This window comes from Marmota monax, unplaced genomic scaffold (assembly GCF_021218885.2).
Source record: "Marmota monax isolate L192 unplaced genomic scaffold, Marmota_monax_Labrador192_F-V1.1 WCK01_AAM20220418_F8-fsc00002, whole genome shotgun sequence".
In the NCBI taxonomy this organism is placed as follows: Eukaryota; Metazoa; Chordata; class Mammalia; order Rodentia; family Sciuridae; genus Marmota; species Marmota monax.
In genome coordinates, this window is record NW_026693571.1 from 37,707,314 (window position 1) to 37,728,303 (window position 20,990).

Sequence of the window (20,990 nt, forward strand, 5' to 3'; positions counted from 1 at the left end):
GAGAGGGGAAATGTTTGGGTGAAGCAGAATGGGACACCCAGACTGGGTCAGACCATCTCTTCTCCTTCCTCCCCTTTAACAGGCACCAACTAAATTCATTTAATTAAAGAAATAAATCACTAATAATGACCACCATATTTATTCAAAGTACTTCCAAAGAACTTCCAAAGAAAATTCTATTATGATCACCTTAGATAAATGAGGACACACAGGCAGAGAAAGACTAAGGTGATCTGCCCAAGGTTAAGTGCAGAACAGGATTCAGAACCCAGACAATTTGCCACTGTAATCCGAGCTCTAAACAACCAGACTTGGGGCTGGGGGTGTAGCTCAGTGGTAGCACTTGCCTAGCCTGTGCAAAGCCCTGGATTCAATCCCCAGTGCTTCAAAAATAAAGCACAAACAACAACAAAGACTAATCAATGTTTTCCTGCTGTTTAGCCAAATGGAATTCAAAAACCACTGAATTGGTCCCACTCTTCTGGTTTTTCAGAAGGAAAAACTGACATTGAGGAAGGTTGAATGATCTTCTCTGTATCACAGACATAGCTAGTGCTGAATCAATACCAGAAATGAAACAGCTTTCCCTAAGGTTACAAATGATACCTAAACCCCACAGACGTCTTTCAATCCTATCTTTGGAGACTTCTCAGCAGCATTCACCAAGCCTCATCTGTCCCTCTCCCCTTCTTTTTTGCTATTTATCTTCCTTTGTCTTTCTTACACCATCTGATCCTCCCTCTATCTTCTCTCTCTTTTCTGAGTTAATAAAGTTTGGAGTTATCTGAGGTCCCATCCTCAGAGATGTCTCCTCTGAGTCCCATACCTGTGTGTCAACTGCCTTCTTGACATCTCCTCTTAGATATCTCACAGGTCCTAAAACTCAACAAGTCTAAAACCAAACCATCTCTTCTTCCTATCTCGATAATTGGCACTTCCATCCATTCATCAAAGCAAACCAGAAATCAGGAGTCATTCATAAAACAGTAATTCCCCCCGCTGACCTTCATTCCTGTATCCAACCCATCACAAAAGGCTGTCAGTTCCCAGGTATCTTTCTGACCCCTCCAGTTCTCTTCATCTCTGCTACACCAACCTTTCTTGGACTTCTGCAATGGACTTTCACCTCCATCCTGTCATCTCCCCTTGTACTCCCTGACCCTTCTCCATATCACACTCAGAGTAACCTCATCAGAATCTCAAAACTTACCATTTATATCTCCCTGTCCTCCCATCATGGATTCCACTGCCCTGTTATGAAAATAAGAATCCATACTTTGTAGCATGGATGACCTACGTATTTTGTCTCTCCCTCTCATGGGTCTGTGAAAATTCTTGTGACATGTCTGTGCCTTTCACTATAGCACCTCTGCCCACACCTGAAATCCTTTCCTTTACTCATTCCTTTTTGCTTAATATGTACTCATTCTTGGGATTTCTGCTTAACAATTCTGCAGGGATGCCTTCCCTGAAAGAGCAATTGCCTCTACACCATGGTTTTCTGTGTAATTATGGTATGTAGCCTTTGTTCCTGTTTTAATGTCACATTAATTGGAGACTAGGGAATTAGGAACTGGCTTCTTCACAGGCCAAGGATGGTGTCTGGTGTTGCTCATTCCAAGCCCCATTGATGGTGCCTTGGAAGATGTGGGGTAAGAGAGCAACTGTGAAGGTGTCACCAAGCAGCGGGTATGTGTGTCCAGCATAAGGGGTCCTACGGTTCAGTCTCCTGACAGTGAGCCAAACTGTGAAGTCCCATCTCTACAGAAATAAAATCTTCTCAAGGGAAGGAATTCCCTCCAAAAGGAAATCATTTCAGTGTTCACGATGCTGGAATAATTCTAACGCATGGCATTCCACAGGGACTCGCCATAGCAGGAGCTCACAAATCCCCACCACTTGGTGTCAGGCAGAGAGCAGGGGTGGGTTGGGCCAGACCCAGGCCAGCTCAGATGCCTTGTTCTCACCTGTGAATGTAAGGAAAGAGGACCCCCAAAACAGATGGGATACCAAACACAGGAATGGAGTCACCCTGAATGACTCTCAATGTGGTGTACAATGAAAGCCACCCTATGCCAACTGCTGCAATCAAGTAATGAAGGTGCCATGTGGACACAGGGACACATGGACAGTTTTCTGGGATTCATGTTTTAGCTACACCCATTAAGTGGTGAGGAAAAAAATCATACTCTATTTAATTACTTTGGAATATAAGTTATGAAGCCTTTAAGCCAAAGTGTAAAATGAGTAAAATAAAAGGTGTTGCTACACTATATATTCCACCACTCAAGCAAACAAAAGTCTATATATACACGTAAACACACACACTCTCACACACACAACCTCAAACAAACAAAAACCCACAACTACAAGTAATGAATCTACCATCTCTCTCTACCAATCACCATCACCAAGGATACGGTTATTCTTTTGCATTTGAGACCTTCCAAAGTAAATCAACAATCAGATAAAAAAATGTGTGTTAAGTCGATGATAAATATAGTCATCATACATTTGAAGCCATTGGAAGTATTGATTTCCGTTCCATCATGGGGGTGAAGCATTTTAATTACGTATATTAAATAATAATAAAAATGTATGTAACAAAATGCTAAAAAACATAATTACCATTTTGCTTTTAAGAAAAATATGTAAACTTTACTATGAAAATACTTAAATTGGGCCACAGATAAATTAATTACTTATAAACTTTTTATGTCTAAGTTCTTACAAGGTAAGTTAAACAATAGGGTAAAAGCATATTTTGGTAACTAATACCACACTTCAAAAAAAATCCTCTCAATAGAGACAAATAAGAAAGTGTGTTTTCTTAAGGTAATTTATAATAATTATATATATGCATTTTATGTAGTTTTTTCATTTATCTAAGACATCTCAATGTCCCAAAGTGACATTAATATGTGTTTGAAGTATCTCTGAGGAAAGAACGCTGTTCTGTGAACTGACCCCTTATATGATATGTAGGTTTCTCCCTGATCTGTTACAGATCAGGAAAAAAAAAAAAAAAAAAAAAAAAAAAAAATATATATATATATATATATATATATATATATATATATATTTATTTAAATTTACTTATTTTTTGGCCAATTACTACTGCAGTTTGCAGTTGACAAAAATTATTTCTGAAGAACAAAGAAAAAATTTTAAATGTTTTTATTTTAAACTACCTTTTCAATGTTCTACCTCCTTTGAAAATGAACCAGTCAGTAGTTACCTGGTTGCTTTCTCTGACTTGCATTATTTGAAATACAGTACGTTAGCTCATGATTGGGTTTCTAGATGTCTGTCGGAAGCACAAGTGCTTCATTGTCTCCCTTGGGTGATGGTAGAATTCTGGGAAAGAAGCCTGCGGAAGGTGGTAGGAGGTCAGTCTGTGCAAGTCCCTTCTCCAAGCACAAAGGAGGCTTACCTCTCGCAGAACGTGTGCAGACAGGGGAGAACCTTGGGGTTCTTGTACCGTTCCAGGCATATACTGCAAATCAGAAACTGCTTGTCAATCTGGCGCACCACAGGACTTGGGATGTTGGTGGCTTCACTGGCCATCCTAGACCACTGACATGGGAGGCCGGCTGTCTTTGACCCTGCACGCTGCTGCTGTCAGACAGAAAAACCAAAATGGAAAAATATATAATCATCCATAGTGCAAATCAACCCCTGGCTCTTTTACCCAAGGCATCAAGATATACACAGTTGGAAGTCAGTTAGTGACCTCAAAATGACCATAGCCAGCCCTCATGGCTGTTGTTTGTTTTGTATATGCTTGTTGGGTTTCAAGGCTGAGCGGTGGCCAAGGGAATAAATACTTATAGATAGCTGTCTGTTCATACCTTCAGCCATAACTATATTTGAATACATATTTGCCTTTTCTATTCTTATCTAATTCAATGTCTCCCCAACTATTGTATTTAAAGGGAACAGAATATGCTTATGCAAAATGTGCCACTTTGGTGTAAGGATTATTTTGAACTAAAGGCTGCTGAGAAACAGCAGACACAAAAGGAGCTCTCTGTCTTCCCCCATTTGCCTAAAACTGGCATAAAATTCCTTTGTGAAGAGGAAATGTCCATTTGTGAAGGTGCTCCTCTCCTATGTCAGAAAGGCCAGAAGACTCTTATTTCTGGAGATGGCAAGGTGATGAGCCTGTTTAACCAAACTAAACAAATCTTAAAATGTAGACATCGTATATTTTCCAGTCACCTTTCTGCAATTTACTGCCCTTTGCAGTCCAACCCCGCCTTGCCTTTGTAGACAGCTCTCCACAATTTATCACCCGTTGTTAAAATGGTATATAAACCCCCAATTCTAATGACTTCCTTGGGTTTTCATTTCTTCTCTACGAAGCTTCTGTATGTAAAATCAAAAACATTAATATTTACACAATTTGTATATGTTTTCTATTATTAGTCTTTTACCACTTTAATTTACAGGCCCCAGGCAGATAACCTAAGAGAGCAGAAGAAAAAATTTTCTTCCACTACAAATGATTAATATGCAAGATAGAGAAAAGATGACCTGTGGCTGGGGCTCAGTGGCAAAGCGCTTGCCTCACATGTGTGAGGCACTGGGTTCAATCCTCAGCACCACATAAAAATAAGTGAAATAAAGGTATTGTGTCATTAAAAGAGAGAGAGAGAGAGAGAGAGAGAGAGAGAGAGAGAGAGAGAGAAGATGACATTGCTCCAAGAGCCAAAAATAAACAGGAATTGGCGGGGAAAATGCTAAATGGAGATTATTAGAATTTTGAATTAAAAACTTTATATATGGTTTAGTGTTTTCTTAAGAACTAAAGGTGTATAGATTGAAAATTAAAATGTATCTGCCATGGAGCCAGGGGAAAAAAGCTGGAGTTAGCCCCTGTAGTTTGAAAGAAATATCCATGGGTATTCTCGTGGGTGCATTTGAAGGACATGGAGAAGTGAGTGAATTCAGAGGAGGTTTCAATATGTCAGAGATCATACCAGAAAAGAAGAAATTAGGAGAGAACACCGAGAAGAAAGCAGAGAGCCCAAGAGTGCAAAAAGGAGGGGAAGTTATAGTACAAAACACCCATCCATTTACCACTTCAGGTGTTTACCCCAAAGGGGTAAACCAGGGATGAACTAAAATTCACTTCTCAATTTTTCTAAATATTTGATAAGTTGTCCCCAGCCCTATATATAATTTCCAATGGAAATACTCTCTGCCCCTTCCCCTAAAAAGGGATATTTAATATAATTATAGTAGGAAGTGCTATTATTATTCTCACTCTATAGATAAAACAAACCATACATGCATACACACAAGTACACAAAACAGCACAAGCCAGGTATGGTGGCTCACGCCTGTAATCCCAGCAGCTGGGGAGGCTGAGACAAAAGGATCACGAGTTCAAAGCCAGCCTCATCAAAAAGCAAGGTGCTCAGCAACTCAGTGAGACCCAGTCTCTAAATAAAATACAAAATAGGGCTGGAGATGGAGTTCAATCCCTGGTACCCCTCCTCACCAAAATAAAACCCCACATACAACAACATAGGCTCAGTCAAGTTCACCTGAATGTGACATGCAACTAAAGAGAGATGTATGCTTCTAAAACCCGTGGCCTCTTCACTCCTTACACCCCTACCGGCACCACCTTGAACCTTGTTTTATGAAGACTGTACAACAGAAGCTTGGTTTATATATGACACTTGAACTTGACCTGTGACCAGCATCTGAAGCTGGGAAATACTGAAAAACCAGCCTCTACCACAGAGCAAAGCCTGTCCAAGGAAGGGGGCATGACTCTTGTCCTTGGAAAGACCCACAGAGCACTCCTAGGCACATACCCACCCTGCTAAGTTGTTTATCTACAAATGACAGGAGTGTCAGGTGTCCCTGACTCAGTCAGGCTAGGTGGGAACCCATAGCAACCCCCTAGCAGCCACCAATCAGCATGAGACAGGGAAAATACTGGGATGCCAGATGACCCCCCAGAAGTTTATGGTGTTGGAAAACTATGTAGTTCAGCATGAACACCCCTCTTGGCTTAAACCAATCAGTTCAAACAAATCCCCCTCTTGTAGTAACCAATCACCTCTACCCAACTTGTTCCCACCAGTGAATGTGCTAATCAATGTTAAGAGTTGTTGGTCTCTGGTGATCTTTTGGGGGTCCCGAATTCGAGCAAAACAATACAACATAATTACAAAGTCCACAATTTGACACTCTTTTCCAGATGCAAATGACAGCTTTCCTTACTCCCTACCAAATCACCAAATTTTGAAAGGTATTTCAACTTTCAGTAAGAAAACTCCATTTGGACATATGTGAATACAGTCATATAGGTGACACACCCATTTCCAAACTCCACACTTTGCAGACAGGTTCATCAAAGAATATGATTAATAAACATAAAGCACCTTGGGAAACACCTGCTATCCAAGAGCGTCGGTTCAGACAGAAGTCGGTGCACAGTTAAGCAGTGTAGGTGTGAATATCTAATTAGCCAGCATCACCAGCCAGGCTTCTCATAGCCTGCCTCCCTAAAGAACTAGAGTAGAGAATGATATTCACTGACTAAATGCAATGGAGCTCATCTCCCAGGAGCTAGAATGTTGGTGCACTGTCTGCTTTTTTTAACCACATCCCTATGACTTCAGAATCCGTAAGGAAAGAATCTGTCTATCTTAAAGATAAGGAAACCAAACCTGAGGGCTTAAATGACTTGCCCAAGGTCATCCAGTAAAATCAGAATCAGAAAGCTGAGACTTCAAGTTTTCTGCCTTATCAGAGAAGTTGATGAAATCTAACCTTAAACAAGTTTAGGGTTGGGAATGTAGCTCTGAGGTAGAATGCTCGCCTACCAAGTGCAAGGCCCTGGGTTCCATCCCCAGCACCACAAAGCAAAAAAGCTTCACATTCCACAAGTGTGGAGAGCATAAAAATGATAGAGTGCTCACCTCAGCAACATTAAAATTTGAATGACATAGAAAAAATTGGCATAGCCCCTGCACAAGGATGGCACAAATATTCATATATTTTAAAAAATGATATTGAGGGATGGGCACAGTGGCATACACCTGGACTCACAGTTACTTAGGAGGCTGGGGTGGGAGGATCCTAAGTTTGAGTCCAGCCTTGGCCATTTAGCAAGCTCCTGTCTCAAAATAAAAAATAAAAAGGATTGGGTATAGCCTCCTGGTAGAGCATCCCTGGGTTCAATGCCTATTACTAGACAATGAGAAGGAGAAAGACAGGCCAGGTGTCACATGCCTATAATCCCACTTACTCAAGAGGCTGAGGCAGGAGGATCGAAATTCAAAGCCAGTCTGAGCAACTTAGAGAGGTTATAAGCATTTAGTGAGATGCTGTCTCAAAATTTTAAAAAATAATAAAAAGGACTAGGGATGTGGCTCAGTGGTTGAACACCCCTGGCTTCAATCCCTGGTACAATAAAGGAAAAAAAAAAAAAGAGGACTGGGGGTTGTGGTTCAGAGGAAGAGCTCTTGCCTCGCATGTGTGAGGCACTGGGTTCAATCCTCAGCACCACATAACAGTAAAATAAAGGCATTGTGTCTACCTATCACTAAAAAATAAATGTTAAAAAAAGAGGAAGAAGATATTGAGGACTGGGATATAGCTCAGTGGTAAGAGTAACATGTATAAAAGTCCTGGGTCCATTCCCCAGCATGAAAGAAATAGGAAAGAATGGAAGAAAGATGATATTGGATTTATCAGTTAAAATAATTTTCTTGACTCCTATAGTGAAAGAATTAAAACCAAGAATCAATAAATGGGATGGAATCAAACTAAGAAGTTTCTTCTCAGCAAAAGAAACAATCTGTGAGGTGAACAGAGAGCCTACAGAATGGGAGCAAATTTTTACCCCTCACACATCAGATAGAGCACTAATCTCTAAGGTATATAAAGAACTCAAAAAGCTAAACACCGAAAAAACAAATAACCCAATCAACAACTGGGCCAAGGATCTGAACAGACTCTTCTCAGAAGAGGACATACAATCAAACAAATATATGAAAAAATGCTCATCATCTCTAGCAATCAGAGAAATGCAAATCAAAACTACTCTAAGATGTCATCTCACTCCAGTCAGAATGGCAGCTATTATGAAGACAAACAACAATAAATGTTGGCAAGAATGTGGGAGGAAAGGTACACTCATACATTGCTGGTGGGACTGCAAATTGGTGCAGCCAATATGGAAAGCAGTATGGAGATTCCTTGGAAATCTGGAAATGGAACCACCATTTGACCCAGCTATTCCTCTCCTCGGACTATACCCAAAGGACTTAAAAACAGCATACTACAGGGACACAGCCACATCAATGTTTATAGCAGCACAATTCACAATAGCTAAACGGTAGAGTCAACCTAGATGCCCTTCAGTGGATGAATGGATAAAAAAAATGTGGCATATATACACAATGGAATTTTACTCAGCATTAAAAAAGAACAAAACCATGACATTTGCAGGTAAATGGATGGCGTTGGAAAGAATGCTAAGTGAAGTTAGCCAATCCCAAAAAACCAAATGCCAAATGTTTTCTCTGATATAAGGAGGCTGACTCATAGTGGGGTAGGGAGGGAGAGCATGGGAGGATTAGATGAATTCTGGATAGGGAAGAGGGGTGGGAGGGAAAGGGAGGGGGCAGGGGATTAGCAAGGATGGTGGAATGTGATGGACATCATTATCGAAAGTACATGTATGAAGACTTTATATACATACTTTATATACAAACAGATATGAAAAATTGTAGTATATATGTGTATTAAGAATTGTAATGATAAAAAAACCAAAGTACATGTATAAAGGCATGAATTGGCGTGAATTCCTTTTAAAATGTCCTGTTTGTTCACAATTGTAGCATGTTTCTGGCCTGGCATCTAAAGCCTGTTGTACTGCAGCTGCCAAGACTTGCCCTTGTTCATTAATGTCTCTACATAATTTAATATATGTGTTTAAGTCTTTATGTTTCCATGGTCCAATGGCCTCCTTGCACCAATGATTTGCTTGCTCATAAGCCAGTTTTATTAATGGCATTGCTTGTTCTGTATCCCCCAAAACTCTGGTAGCTGTTTAAATAAGCCTATCTACAAATTCAGGGTAAGGTTCATTAGCTCCTTGTATTACCTTAGATAATTGACCTTGTAAACCTCCATGTCCTTGTAAAGTCTTCCATGCCCTAACTGCATCTGCAGCAATTTGTGAGTATATAGCAGGATCATATCTAATTTGTTGCTGCTGATCCTCATAAGGTCCCTTTCCTAACAACATATCTAGATTTCTATGAGGATAACCGGTTGCTGCATTTCACCTAGCCGTCTCCGTGCAAAATTCCTCATTGGCAACCTTCCATAACAGGTATTGTCCTCCATTTAGCACAGCTTTACACATACTAGTCCCATCTGCTGGCGTCATGTTCAAGTTGGTAATGGATTCGACCAAGCTTACAGTGAAGGGTGCTTGAGGACCATAGGTTGTTACAGTCTCTTTTAGCTGCTTCACTGTTTTGAAATCTAAAACATGGTGAGTTCACTGTCCTCCTGCCGCCTCAAATACAGGGCATGCTAATCTTTGAGGTCCTGTCTCAGGATCCCATCTATCAACTACAGGGGTTGAGGGCCACTCAGCATATGTTGTCTCCATAGGTGGAGCTGTTGGTTGGACACTTACGCCCTCTGGTGATAGAAAGTTGTTAGTAGCAACTTCCCGTTGTAACTTCTCTCCAGATAGCCCCTCCTTCTCTAAACTTTTTTCCCCTGTCTGACTAACTCAAGAGACTTCCTCTTTTACTTGATTTAAAATGTCTTCTCCTAGACTAAGCAAACAAGATTGTACCAATGTCCATAATGGTAATGTGCCAACTGGCAGAGTTCCTGGGCTTTCCTTTTGTATCTTTTTTAAATCTTCACCATGATGGTTCCATTGTGATATATTTAACAACCCCTCTTTAATGAACCATGGGCTACACCTTTGTATCTATCGTCTTAACGTATGCCCTAACTGTTCTTGATTTTACTGAGATGCCTCCTTCCTCTAGCACTTTACTTAACGCCCTTTCAGTTTGGTTCTTATTAATTTTTAATTCCATATTTCCGTGACGAAGATACCCCTCACTAAGATAATGCAAAACAAAACCGAGACAAAATGAAACAAAAATGCAACAAAAATTCATTATATCTGCCTTTCTATCCTCCTGAAATGTCCATCGTCCTTTCTCCCTATCTGTTCCTCAGACACAAACAGTTTTTCCTCAGATGTGAGCAGTTTTTCTTCTGTCCCACCCATCTCCAGGGACTGGCAACTTAAAACAAAAGCAAAACAAAATGAAAGAAGAATCTTTAAATGGTTACCCATCCTCTCGCACTGCCCTCAGGAGCGAGCAGTTTACCTTACCACTTACCCTCTGGCGTTCCCCGCAGGGCCACCAAATGCCAGCACAAAATAACCGAGCCGAGCCGCCAAGAGGCACTTGTAGGTTCAAAACAGGAACTCCTTTATTGCCCGCCAAACTATGGACGCTATCCACACGGCCCTTCCAGAAACCACCAACCGGAAATCCCTCCTCTGGAACTTCACCAACCAACTGCGAACTCCCCAGGAATCCCCGGGAGAACTCCAAAGTGGGGGGGGGGGGCGGCGCCTGAGGCGGACAGCAGGGGTCTATATACAACTGAATATGCAGCTTAATTTAACCATTATCATCTCAATGGCTCGCTGGCAAAATGCTAAGCATCATTCCAACTGTGGCCCTCAACATACTATATATACAAAGATGAAAAATTGTGCTCTATATGTGTAATAAGAATTGTAATGCATTCTACTGCTGTCATGTATTTTAAAAAAATAAAATCAATAAACGATTTAAAAAATAAGAATTTTCTTTACAATAGCTTTTGAAAGTTTTTCATATTACACTTTGAAATAATCAGAGCCACAATAGGTATGGAAAAAAGCAAATACATCAAATTGGTATTTATTCTTTTTCTGAACCTTAGAATTTTAGACTCAGGGCAAAGATAAACATTTGTTGTAATCAAATGACATATGTTGACTAAATGGAATTTCTTAAGCCAACATTTTTATGCTTTAAAGTTGAAAAATTTGTTTTCGCTTTCTAATTTAATAATAAGTAGTGTCGTGGATGACACAAGTCTTTGTTAGTATTGCTCATTTACCAAGCAACTGAATTACGTTTACTCATTAACACTAATTTAAAATCATGACAATATCACAAATCTGTCACAAGTGACCTGTTGAAGGCATCTGGATTTTTAGAACTCCCAAGATCAACACGAAATTTCCAATCCCTAAAGATCCCCAAAACATTGCCAAGATAACACTCCTTCCCTGAACATAATGGCAGTACTCACAATAGGGACATGTTTGACTGCTCCTAAAGGGACACTGTGCTCAGAGTAACTATGCCAGTGAGCACTGTGGGAGCCTGCCATCCCTCCGAACATTCCATGAGGGATATGCAAAAATACAAAAGAGCCTTTCATCAGAGTGTCTGGGCACTACCAGTTTCTGGTCCCCTTTTCCTCTCTGGAGGTGTCTAGAGAACTTCTCCAGCCTCCTCACCAGCAGAAATCAGTGCACGATAATAAAGATGATCAGAAGACAGACAGACCTACTCTTCAGCTGGAGATTAGCAAAACTAATTTCTAGAGGGATGCCCGTGACAACGTGCCTGGAACCTTGTACCTGATGGAGCACCCCTGCATTTGGATGCTGGAGCTAACATCCATCACAATGACAAATGGTCAACAGAAAGGACAGGGTAGAGAAGCGAAGGTAGGGAAGCCATTTTTAAGTGACATAGTCAACATTAGATTGATAACGACATTAACCAGTTCTCGTAGCCTCCATGCGGCAGACTGGCTGGGAGGTGGGAGCAGCAGCAGTGAGCTTATGAAGGTGCTCACTCCCTGCTCCAGGCTCTGTTCGGTGTCACCTGCTCCATGTGACCATCCGTTCCTGTGTAGAAGGGCAGCTCATCCCCAGGCCCTTGTACCTTATCCAGACTTTGCTGTTCTCTCCATAGCACGGGTTGCCCTGCTATGGATGCCACCATTGTGCCCCCGTCTCCCAAAATCATACCGAAGCCCTAGTTCCCAACGTGATGGTAGGTGAAGACAGAGCCTTTGGAAATTAGGTCCCCATGACGGGATTAGTGCCTTCTAAGACACAAGAGATCACGCTTTCTCTTCCACATGAGGATACAAGAAGGCCATCTGTCAAAACCCAGAAGAGAGCCCTCATCAGAACCTCACCATGTTGGCACCTGATCTCAGAATTCCCAGCCTCCAGAACTGTAGGAAATAAATTCATGTTGTCTAAGGCACCTAGTCTATGGTGTTTGGTTAGAGCAAGAAATCTAATTAAGACACCTTCTAGCTGGGGCTGTGTGGCTCAGTGGTAGAACACTTATCCAGCATGCACAAGCCGAAAAACAACCAACCAAAAAACTCCTAATACTGTATGTAATCTATTTATTTTACATACTGTCTTTCTACCCCCTGCACTGCCATCCCACCCAACCAGTGTTAGGTTGACTGAGGGCAGAGATTTTTGTCTGACTACTCATCCCAGTAGTCTCAACATATAGAACTATGTAAGCCTAGTACTTAAGAGCCACTTATTATTTTTTAAATGAATTGAACTAACAGAGCATGACATGGAAACAGACTTAAGCACAGTAGAAGAAAAGAACATTTGCGGACTTATGTGACAAAAAGCATAGCGATTGTGAACGTTGTCATTTGTCATTAGACATCTAAGGCTTAGCAATATAATCTTTCATCTAGAGAGTAATTTAAAAAAAGATTTTTTTTTAGTTGTAGATGAACATAATACATTTATTTATTTATTTAATGTGGTACTGAGGATTCAGGGTCACTCTACCACCGAGCTACATCCCCAGCTCACTTCCCCCCGTGTTTCGAGACAGGGTCTAGCTAAGTTGCTGAGGCTAGCTTTGAACTTGCAATCCTCCTGCCTCAGCCTCCCCATCACTGAGATTATAGGCATTGGCCATGAGCCCTGGTTAGAGGGTAAATAGTAGTGACATATTTTAACATGATCACATATGCAGAAAAATAAATAAACACATATTGAGTACACATATGCTCGGTCATAAAAAGTCTGAGAAGATGGCACACACGTTCCTTTTCAGTGGGGGCTTTGCTAACTAAACGCAGCCTGTGGTGGGGAAATAATGCAGCAATCCCACAACTAAATCCTTGTGCAGAAAAACCCTGCCCCAGCATTTCTTTCCTCACATCATCTCTGATGTTTTTCCTGGCTTACTTTCACAACTTGGTGGAAATTACCACCAAATGGAAAAGAATTTGATAGGAGATGAAAAAAGAGAAAAATGCCTGTGTCCGCAATTCTAAGATTTAGACCACGTTTCTCATCCCCAAAACAAAACTGTTTGGATCAGAAAGAATCCAGACTCTTCGTTGCTGACACCAGCATGAGGAAGAACAAAGAGAGATAGAAGAGAAAAGCGAGAAGGGAATGGAGTTGACCAAACTAACTTGTCAGGCTGGTCTAGGGAACATGGCTGGGGAACACAAGCCAAGAGTCCTCTGAAAAATGAAATTCTAACATGTGATTTGTGGGTGAGTAGAAGTATATTTGATTGCATGTACTCTATCCACACACACACACATTCAGTTTTAGATGAACACGATTGATTGATTGATTCATTTTTATGTAGTGCTGAGGATCAAACCCAGGGCTTCACATCTGCAAGCGCTCTACCACTGAGCTACAGCCCCAACCTATCTTTTCTTTTTTTTTTTTGGCAGCTTAGGCATTGAACTCAGAGGCACTTTACCACAGAGATATGTCCCTAGTGTTTTTTTCATTTTGAGACAGAGTCTTGCTACATTGCCCAGGCTGGCCTTGAACTTGGGATCCTCCTGCCTCAGCTTCCTTGAGGAGCTGGGATTGCAGGTGTGCACCTCAGCACCTGGCTTCAATCCCATTCCTACAGTCTAGTTTTATGATGCTTCTCTTTGTTGCCCCTTTGGGTAAATTTATTTATTACTATGCTTACATTTTTGTTCTTGGGCCAGTGACAAGGGTGTGGGCAGGCAAAAATCACCATCTCTGGAGATAAAAAATCTTTTGGTACATTTATAAAAAGGAAATCGTGAACCATTAAGATTATTTATAACCCATATATTACCCTCCACCTGCCAGAGCAGGTGACACCTAGTGTGCAAGGCACAGGTGAAAGCATGCTTAGAGAAACAGGTATTTGTAGTTATTTTAAGTGATGAGCCTTCTAGCATTCACCTGTAATTGAATTTGCACTGTTACCGAGGAACGACTAGAAGAAAGAAAAGAGGACAATCCTAAGTGAAATTAAAACAGGGTGACCCACTTCCAGTTAAATCAAGCCTCTATCCCAGATGGGCCATTTTATAAATTAGAAGGCTGGATGCATTCTCTTTCCTGATAGTGTGTGTAGTGTGTGAGTGTGTATGTGTGTGTGTGTGTGTGCTTGTGTGTAGGGGGCGGGGCATCAATTAAAGAGCTGTCTACTTTAACTTGTCTCCAGGCAAGGATGTGCCCAACTTCCCAAGTCACTCCCTTTAATTTCCAGGGTCCAATGTATGATGTGCTGCCTTTTTCTATATCACGGTTGATTTTTGAGCTGAGCTCTAACTTCTCTCCATAATACCTACACCTGTGTCCCCGATGTCTCTCTTCAGTGTAGCTAGGTCATCGTTGGCCATTGCCTTCTTTATAGAAAGCCTCATCTTTGGCTTCAGGTCTTAAGCTTTGATTTGGGTTTTCCAACTTTCAGAGGCTGCTTCGGTGTGATGGAGTGTTAAGTGGTTGGGCTGATTGACCCTTTCGGTACCCTGGGACAATCAAGATGAGTGGGGTCTCTTCTCCCTCCATCAATCATCCTGTCAAGTCTCTCTCCCCTTGCTTTCCTTGTGGGTGACACAAAGAGGCTGAGCATTCTTGGACCGCAAGAAAGGCAGCGGACAGCCAGGGTGCTCAGTGGTGGGGACAGACTCTGGGGATGGGGAGAGGCTGACAAGAAGTGGGCAGAGAAATTTATTTATCATCAGAACTTCAAGAGACACAAGCCTAAGTGGCAGTAAACCCCTTTTGGCCACTGGAGTATAGGAAGTACATTATTTAATTCTGTTGTTGGCTACAATGTTTCCTTCAATTAATAGATTTTCAAGAAAAATAATAAACAGCACTTAGTGGAAAAATGGAGGCTATTGAGACTAAGAAGGCAGAGAGGGTCAAGGAGCAGGGATGTGAGATTAGTAGACAAAAAGCAGCAACCCCTGGTTTTTCAATGATGCTATTTGACTACTTAACTCATTTTTTTTTCTCACTTTCTAGTCTTAATCTAAAACTCCAAATTCAGGAAGAAACCTAATTGGTTAAATTCAGACAATCTGCACAATAGAAATATTAAAAAAAAAAAAACAACCTCATTTGACAGCAAATTGTACTCTGACACTGAAACACTTGTATAAGCAATAGAGACACAAATGGCAACAGAGAATTGAAAAAAGAAAGAAAGCTGTTACAGTTGTGTGCAAATTGTCATTTTGTCACAACGTGGAAGTCATTCCCTCACATTTTTTGAGGGAAAAAAAAGAAAAACTACGAAGGGGCTGGGGGGGGTGTAGCTCGGTGGTACTGTGCTTGCCTAGCATGCACAAGGTCCTGGGTTCCAACCCCACTGGGAGGAAAAAACCCCAAGATATAAATAATTTGGCAGTAAATGCTTTCAAGTTTGAAAGTATTTCTCTTCTGTATATCCCAATAATACCTACAAATATTTGGTTAAAGTGTTAGTTTTATCAGAGAGAATGAAAAGGGGTTTGAGAGAATCTTCAAAATTAAACTTTGGTAAATTTTAAAAATTGCTACATATTTGGGATTTTTCTTATTTTTTTTTTTTCTTTTTTTTTCCCTTGTGCAGAAACCTGGGAATAAACAGGATTTTTCCTATTTAATGAAGATTAAAAAAAAGAAGGTCAAAAGCTTAGAGAAATTAAAGCCTAAAGTTATCCGGATGAAGACCATTTTCATTTCTTAGTAAAGACAAAGAATGAGTGTTTTGACTTTCACAAATCACAAAGTCTACTAATCTTTTGTTATCCTCTAAATCTTAACAATTAAGTCATCTCAGGATTGGAACATTAACTATGGTGAAAATGTGTAGATTTTATTCCCCCTTTTTAGACAAACGTGTGGGTTAAATATGCTGCATTCACATATTCTGAAAGCACATTCTATCTGAGAATTTTTTACATTCAGCCGAGTTTTAACCTTTGCAATGCAAATCACTTGGGTCTTTCTAGGAGAAATTGGAAAGAAATGCTTAGTGGTTCAGGAAGGGCTACCAACTGAGATCTTGGCATAAGAAAGCGGCTTTCTCCTACCACAGTGCACATGAAACTTCTCATTGTGTGCTTGCTGGGGAGGGGCCTGCATTATTTAACATCACAGTGGATTAGGAACAGTGCCAATAAAGCATCTGCCCCCCAAATTAATGAAAGCCCCCCAAAATTCACCCTAGGCAAAATGAATCCTAATACTATTTGAGAAATCAGTTTAAAGATCTGAGCAAACAAATGGCTCTTCTTACATACTGTAGGTTTTTAAGAAACCTCCGATTTATTCACAAGGAATAAAACTGCTGTAATATGATCCAAGCTGAAGAAACGAACTGATAATTTTTTAAATACCTCATCCTGAGTCTATATGTTCTTGAAAGCTAGGACATTGAAATGATCTTTTCTTCAGACAAAAATATTTTCTCTTTTGATTCTGAATGCATTGATTAACATTCAATTTTTAGCTTTCAATAGCCTTTCTGCGTGCTCTTCTATCTCCTACAAGAAGAACTAACGACAGGGTGGGGCATTCTTGTAGAAAAAGCTCTGATACAAAAATATTACCCACAGTTTAAGGAAGTGAAACCTAAGGGCCAAACCAAAGATTTTTTTTTTCCCCTGCTCAGTGTATTGCTACCATTGAGCTCCACCCAGATTTGATTGTACTTCCAAGGCAGGAAAAAAAAAAATTATCTGAAAGAAAGAAATCATCTGCTGCGTATTTTTGTTTGCTGGTTCTCAATGGCATTCAGAATTCAGAGGGTCGAGTCGTGCATTTTGAATGAATGGGTTTCCAATGGTAACTGGGAGCCACGGAACTCAACCCCAGGGTTCTCTTAACAGAGGGCAGGGTGGGGGAGGGTGCATCCCACGTTCTCCTCCACCCTGGGGTATAGAGGAAGGAATCCTGCAAATTAAATATTTCATCTCAACAGAAAGATACAGGGATTTTTTCTCTTTTTTTTACTTAAAACAAACCAAGACAACATTCAAACAAAGACCAGGAAAAAAAAATAAAGATAAAACCTAAAACCTAGCAAATTCACATAGAATTTGATGGAAAAAAAAATCTTGCATAACTTTGCCCCCACAACTGGTTAATTTGATGCCTTTGTTTAAGCAAGCAGTGGGTCTCTAAAGAGTTATGGAGCATGCAGCACCACTATCAGAAAGGGGTGGGGGTGAGGAGGCCAGATACAAGAGAGAGCAGGAGAAATCAGTTATCCACCTGGCACAGCACGAAGCAGCCCGGACCTCTGAACCTACCCATTTCTGCAGACAGACTAATCAGGCAAAGAAGAATTAAATCCTCCCGAGTCTGTCGCTGGAGCTCCGCGGCAATCCAAAAGAACAAAGCCCATTTCTGCTACCATCTCAAGTCTGGAAGCACCATGCAAAGAGACTGGTTAAAATTCCCTACCATGCAGTGCAGCCATCATCAGAAGCCCAGCATATCTTCTGCTCTAGGGAGGGATGTGCCAGCTCAGGAACAGGACAGAGGAGGAGGAAAATGGAGGAAACGAGAGGAGGCTCAGCCAAGTCGGCAGGACTGTTTCTGGGTCATTAACAAGTGGGAGACCCCCTTCGGCACTCAGACCAATCAATCTTTATCTTATAGGACATCTTTTCTCTCGGCGTCCGTGGAAAGGACTGCAGCAAGCCCGGCAAGGGATTGTGGGATAGGGATGCAGCAGCGAGCTGCGCCGAGATTCGCGGGCGGCTCGCTGCGCCTCTGAGTCAGCAGTCAGCTGCTCGCGCGCCGGCACGGCCGCCGGGCTCCATCCCCCGAGTGGGGCTGCGGGATGCACGCGGGGAGGAGAGGCGACCGCGCACGTCGCCTGCGCAACGCAGCCAGGATTGGTACCCGAGCGTGACAGATCAGAGAGAAGATGTGCTGCCAGGCAGGGAGAAGAGATTCGAGGGGGAAAAAACCAAGAATAGGGAAGTTCAGATTTAGAGGAGTGTTTGGGGTGCGTGTGAGAGCACCCGCTAACCTTGGTTGGTCAAAAAAAAGGGGTGGGGGGAGAAGAAAGAAAGAAGAAGAAAAAGAACCCATTGCCTTAGATGTTTCAAGTAGCTTTTAAAAAGCAAAAAAAAAAAAAAAAAAAAAGGTCCAGTTTCACAAACCTTTGCCAACCTCCCCATTGCAAAAAACAGTTTTCTGCTTTTTGTTGTTCTACTCATTCAGAGAAAAGGCTTATGGTGCATTCATCTGATTGAGGAGACAGCAGACCCTCTTTTCTGATGATGAAGTTTTCTGTTGAAGGTTAAGAAACTTGACAAACTACATATTCGCATAACCTAATTTCTTACCAACTTCTTAAATTTACTTAAAAAATATTAACAGTAGGACTGGGGTTGTGGCTCAGTGGTAGAGCACATGTGAGCACCACATAAATATAAACAAACAAAATAAAGATGTTGTGTTCATGTATAACTAAAAAAAAATATTAATAGTATGAAAGTTGTCAACAAATAGGTATATAAAATGATTAGGAGAGCTGAGGATGTAGCTCAGTGGTAGGGCACTTGCCTGGCATGCAGGCATGGGTTCAATCCCCTAAAACAGGAAAAGTGATAGAGCCTCATATTACAAATAATACTTTAGAATAAAAAAAAAACCTTACATATGGGAATGGAATTCACAATCACTCTTTTTTTCAACTCCGTTTTCAAAACAGAACACTGTATCCTTTTCAGTTATCAAAGTGATCACTAATCATTTTTATTTCAATAAGACTACATATTTGATCTGCATGTTTGATTACATTAATATTTATTACATTGCTTCCATTAATATTTATTATATTCTTTCTGTAGTCAAGCATTGCATTGAGCCCTCACAGGGGCCTTGGCTTCGGAGAGCAGTTACCAGTGGTGGTAGCAGAGGACCAGGAGATCACAGAGAACCCAGGGAAGTCAACAGACCCTGGAAACGCATGGACACGTGAATTTTGGCACACAGTCTTCCAAAGCACAGGTGACCATCTGCTACAGAGTTACATGTGTTTAAATAGCTTCTTTGAGATATAAATCACATACTATGTGATTCTCCTGTATAAAATATACAGTTCAGTGGCTTCTAGTGCATTCACAGAAGTGGGCAACTATTACCACTGTTAACTTTAGAACATTTTCATCACCTCAAAATAGAACAACAACAACAATGTTATACCCTCTAGTTGTCAGGCCCAACTTCCCTTCCCACCTCCCGTAGGCCTAAATACTCACCAATCTACTTTCTGTCTATATATTTCTACTTTCTATGGGACTCTGCCATACAAGTAAATATATATTTGTCACATAAATGAAATCATCTGTGTGATCTTATGTGTCTGGCTCTGTCTTTCAAAGTTTGTCCATGTTGTAGCATCTATTACTATTTCATTCCTTTTCATGGCCATTGTCCCCTGTGTGCATACAGCACACCCTATTTATCCATTCTCATTATTTGATGGACATTTGGGTTTTTCCACTTTTTGGCTATTATGAATAAGGCTGCTGTAAACATTTGTGTGTGAGATTCTGTGTGGACCTATGCCCTGCTTCAGAAGCCTATAGTTTAATGAGGATCAATTCCTGAAACTCCAGGCAGGCTGTCCCACCCCACAGTGTCCTCTTCCTAGAACAAGTCCTCACAAAGGTGTCTGGCCTGCTGTGGAGGGAGTCCTCACCTCTTTTCACTCTGCTACTGAGCCCATCCCAAATCCAAATGCATTAAATGCTGGCCCCTCCCCCAGCACATCCTTTCTTCCTTCTCTCCCTCCTTCTCTGTCTCCATGCAACCCAGATTCTTAAGGTTATATATATGGATTGGGTCTCTGTTCGCAGAAGATGGAGAAGTGGGAGAGATCCTGGTCTTGCAGCTGAGCTTAGAGTCAGAGAAGGTGCACTTATTCAATCATTCATTCCAATGAACACTTACTGAAAATGGAGTAGGTTTCAGGTATTGATTAGGCACTGAGGACACAGAGAAGAATTTAATGAATTCTGAGCCTTTGGCAAGGTCACAGTCCAGTTTGGAAGATGGATTAATAAACAGGCCATTGTAATGTGGAGTGGCAAGTGCTTGACAGCGAGAGGAACTGTGTGCTCTGGGTGCCCACAGGAGGGATATGATTTGCAAGAGCATTTCAGGCACAGAGCACAGCACAAGTAAAGACTTGGAGGTGCACGCCTGTAATCCCAGAGACTCGGGAGGCTGAGGCAGGGAGATCGCAAGGTCAAAGCCAGCCTCAGCAACTTAGCAAGGCCCTAGGCAACTCAATGAGACCCTGTCTCTAAATAAAATACAAAAAAGGGCTGGGATGTGGCTCCGTGGTTAAGCACCCCTGGGTTCAATCCCCAGTACCAAATAATAATAATAATAATAATAATAACAATAAAAGAGTAGTAGCTAAGTATGACTGGAATCTGGGTAAGGGTATGACAAATGGGGGTCATATTTCTTTTCAATCTTTTGCTTGGAATTAGAAACACCTCTTCCTTGGAAATAGCATTACATAGGATAGTGGGGTTCCAAATACCTTCACCGCTATGGTTTAATTACTATATGGGTAAAATGGGGTTTGAGGGCCAGGCTGGAACCTAACAAA

General features: G+C 41.2%; 1 protein-coding gene and 1 non-coding gene across 12 annotated transcripts in view; one reads left to right on the forward strand and one right to left on the reverse strand.

Moving 5' to 3' along the window:
* Trim2 (tripartite motif containing 2) overlaps nucleotides 1-20,990 on the reverse strand; it is a 199,875-nt gene that overhangs the window by 62,267 nt on the left and 116,618 nt on the right. For 5 of the 11 annotated variants that reach the window (XM_058583901.1, XM_058583902.1, XM_046458902.2 and 2 more), the window contains exon 2: nucleotides 3,434-3,618. In XM_058583901.1, coding sequence (XP_058439884.1) covers nucleotides 3,434-3,567 — 134 coding nt within the window. In that variant the 5' untranslated portion in view covers nucleotides 3,568-3,618. Of the gene's footprint in view, nucleotides 1-3,433; nucleotides 3,619-17,661; nucleotides 17,793-17,815; nucleotides 18,120-20,990 lie in introns of those variants that run through there. The other 6 variants (XM_046458903.2, XM_046458898.2, XM_046458901.2 and 3 more) reach the window with 4 other exon arrangements.
* On the forward strand, nucleotides 6,930-7,035 carry LOC124102791 (U6 spliceosomal RNA). The gene has a single exon (XR_006854988.1). It is a non-coding gene; the product is annotated as a U6 spliceosomal RNA (small nuclear RNA).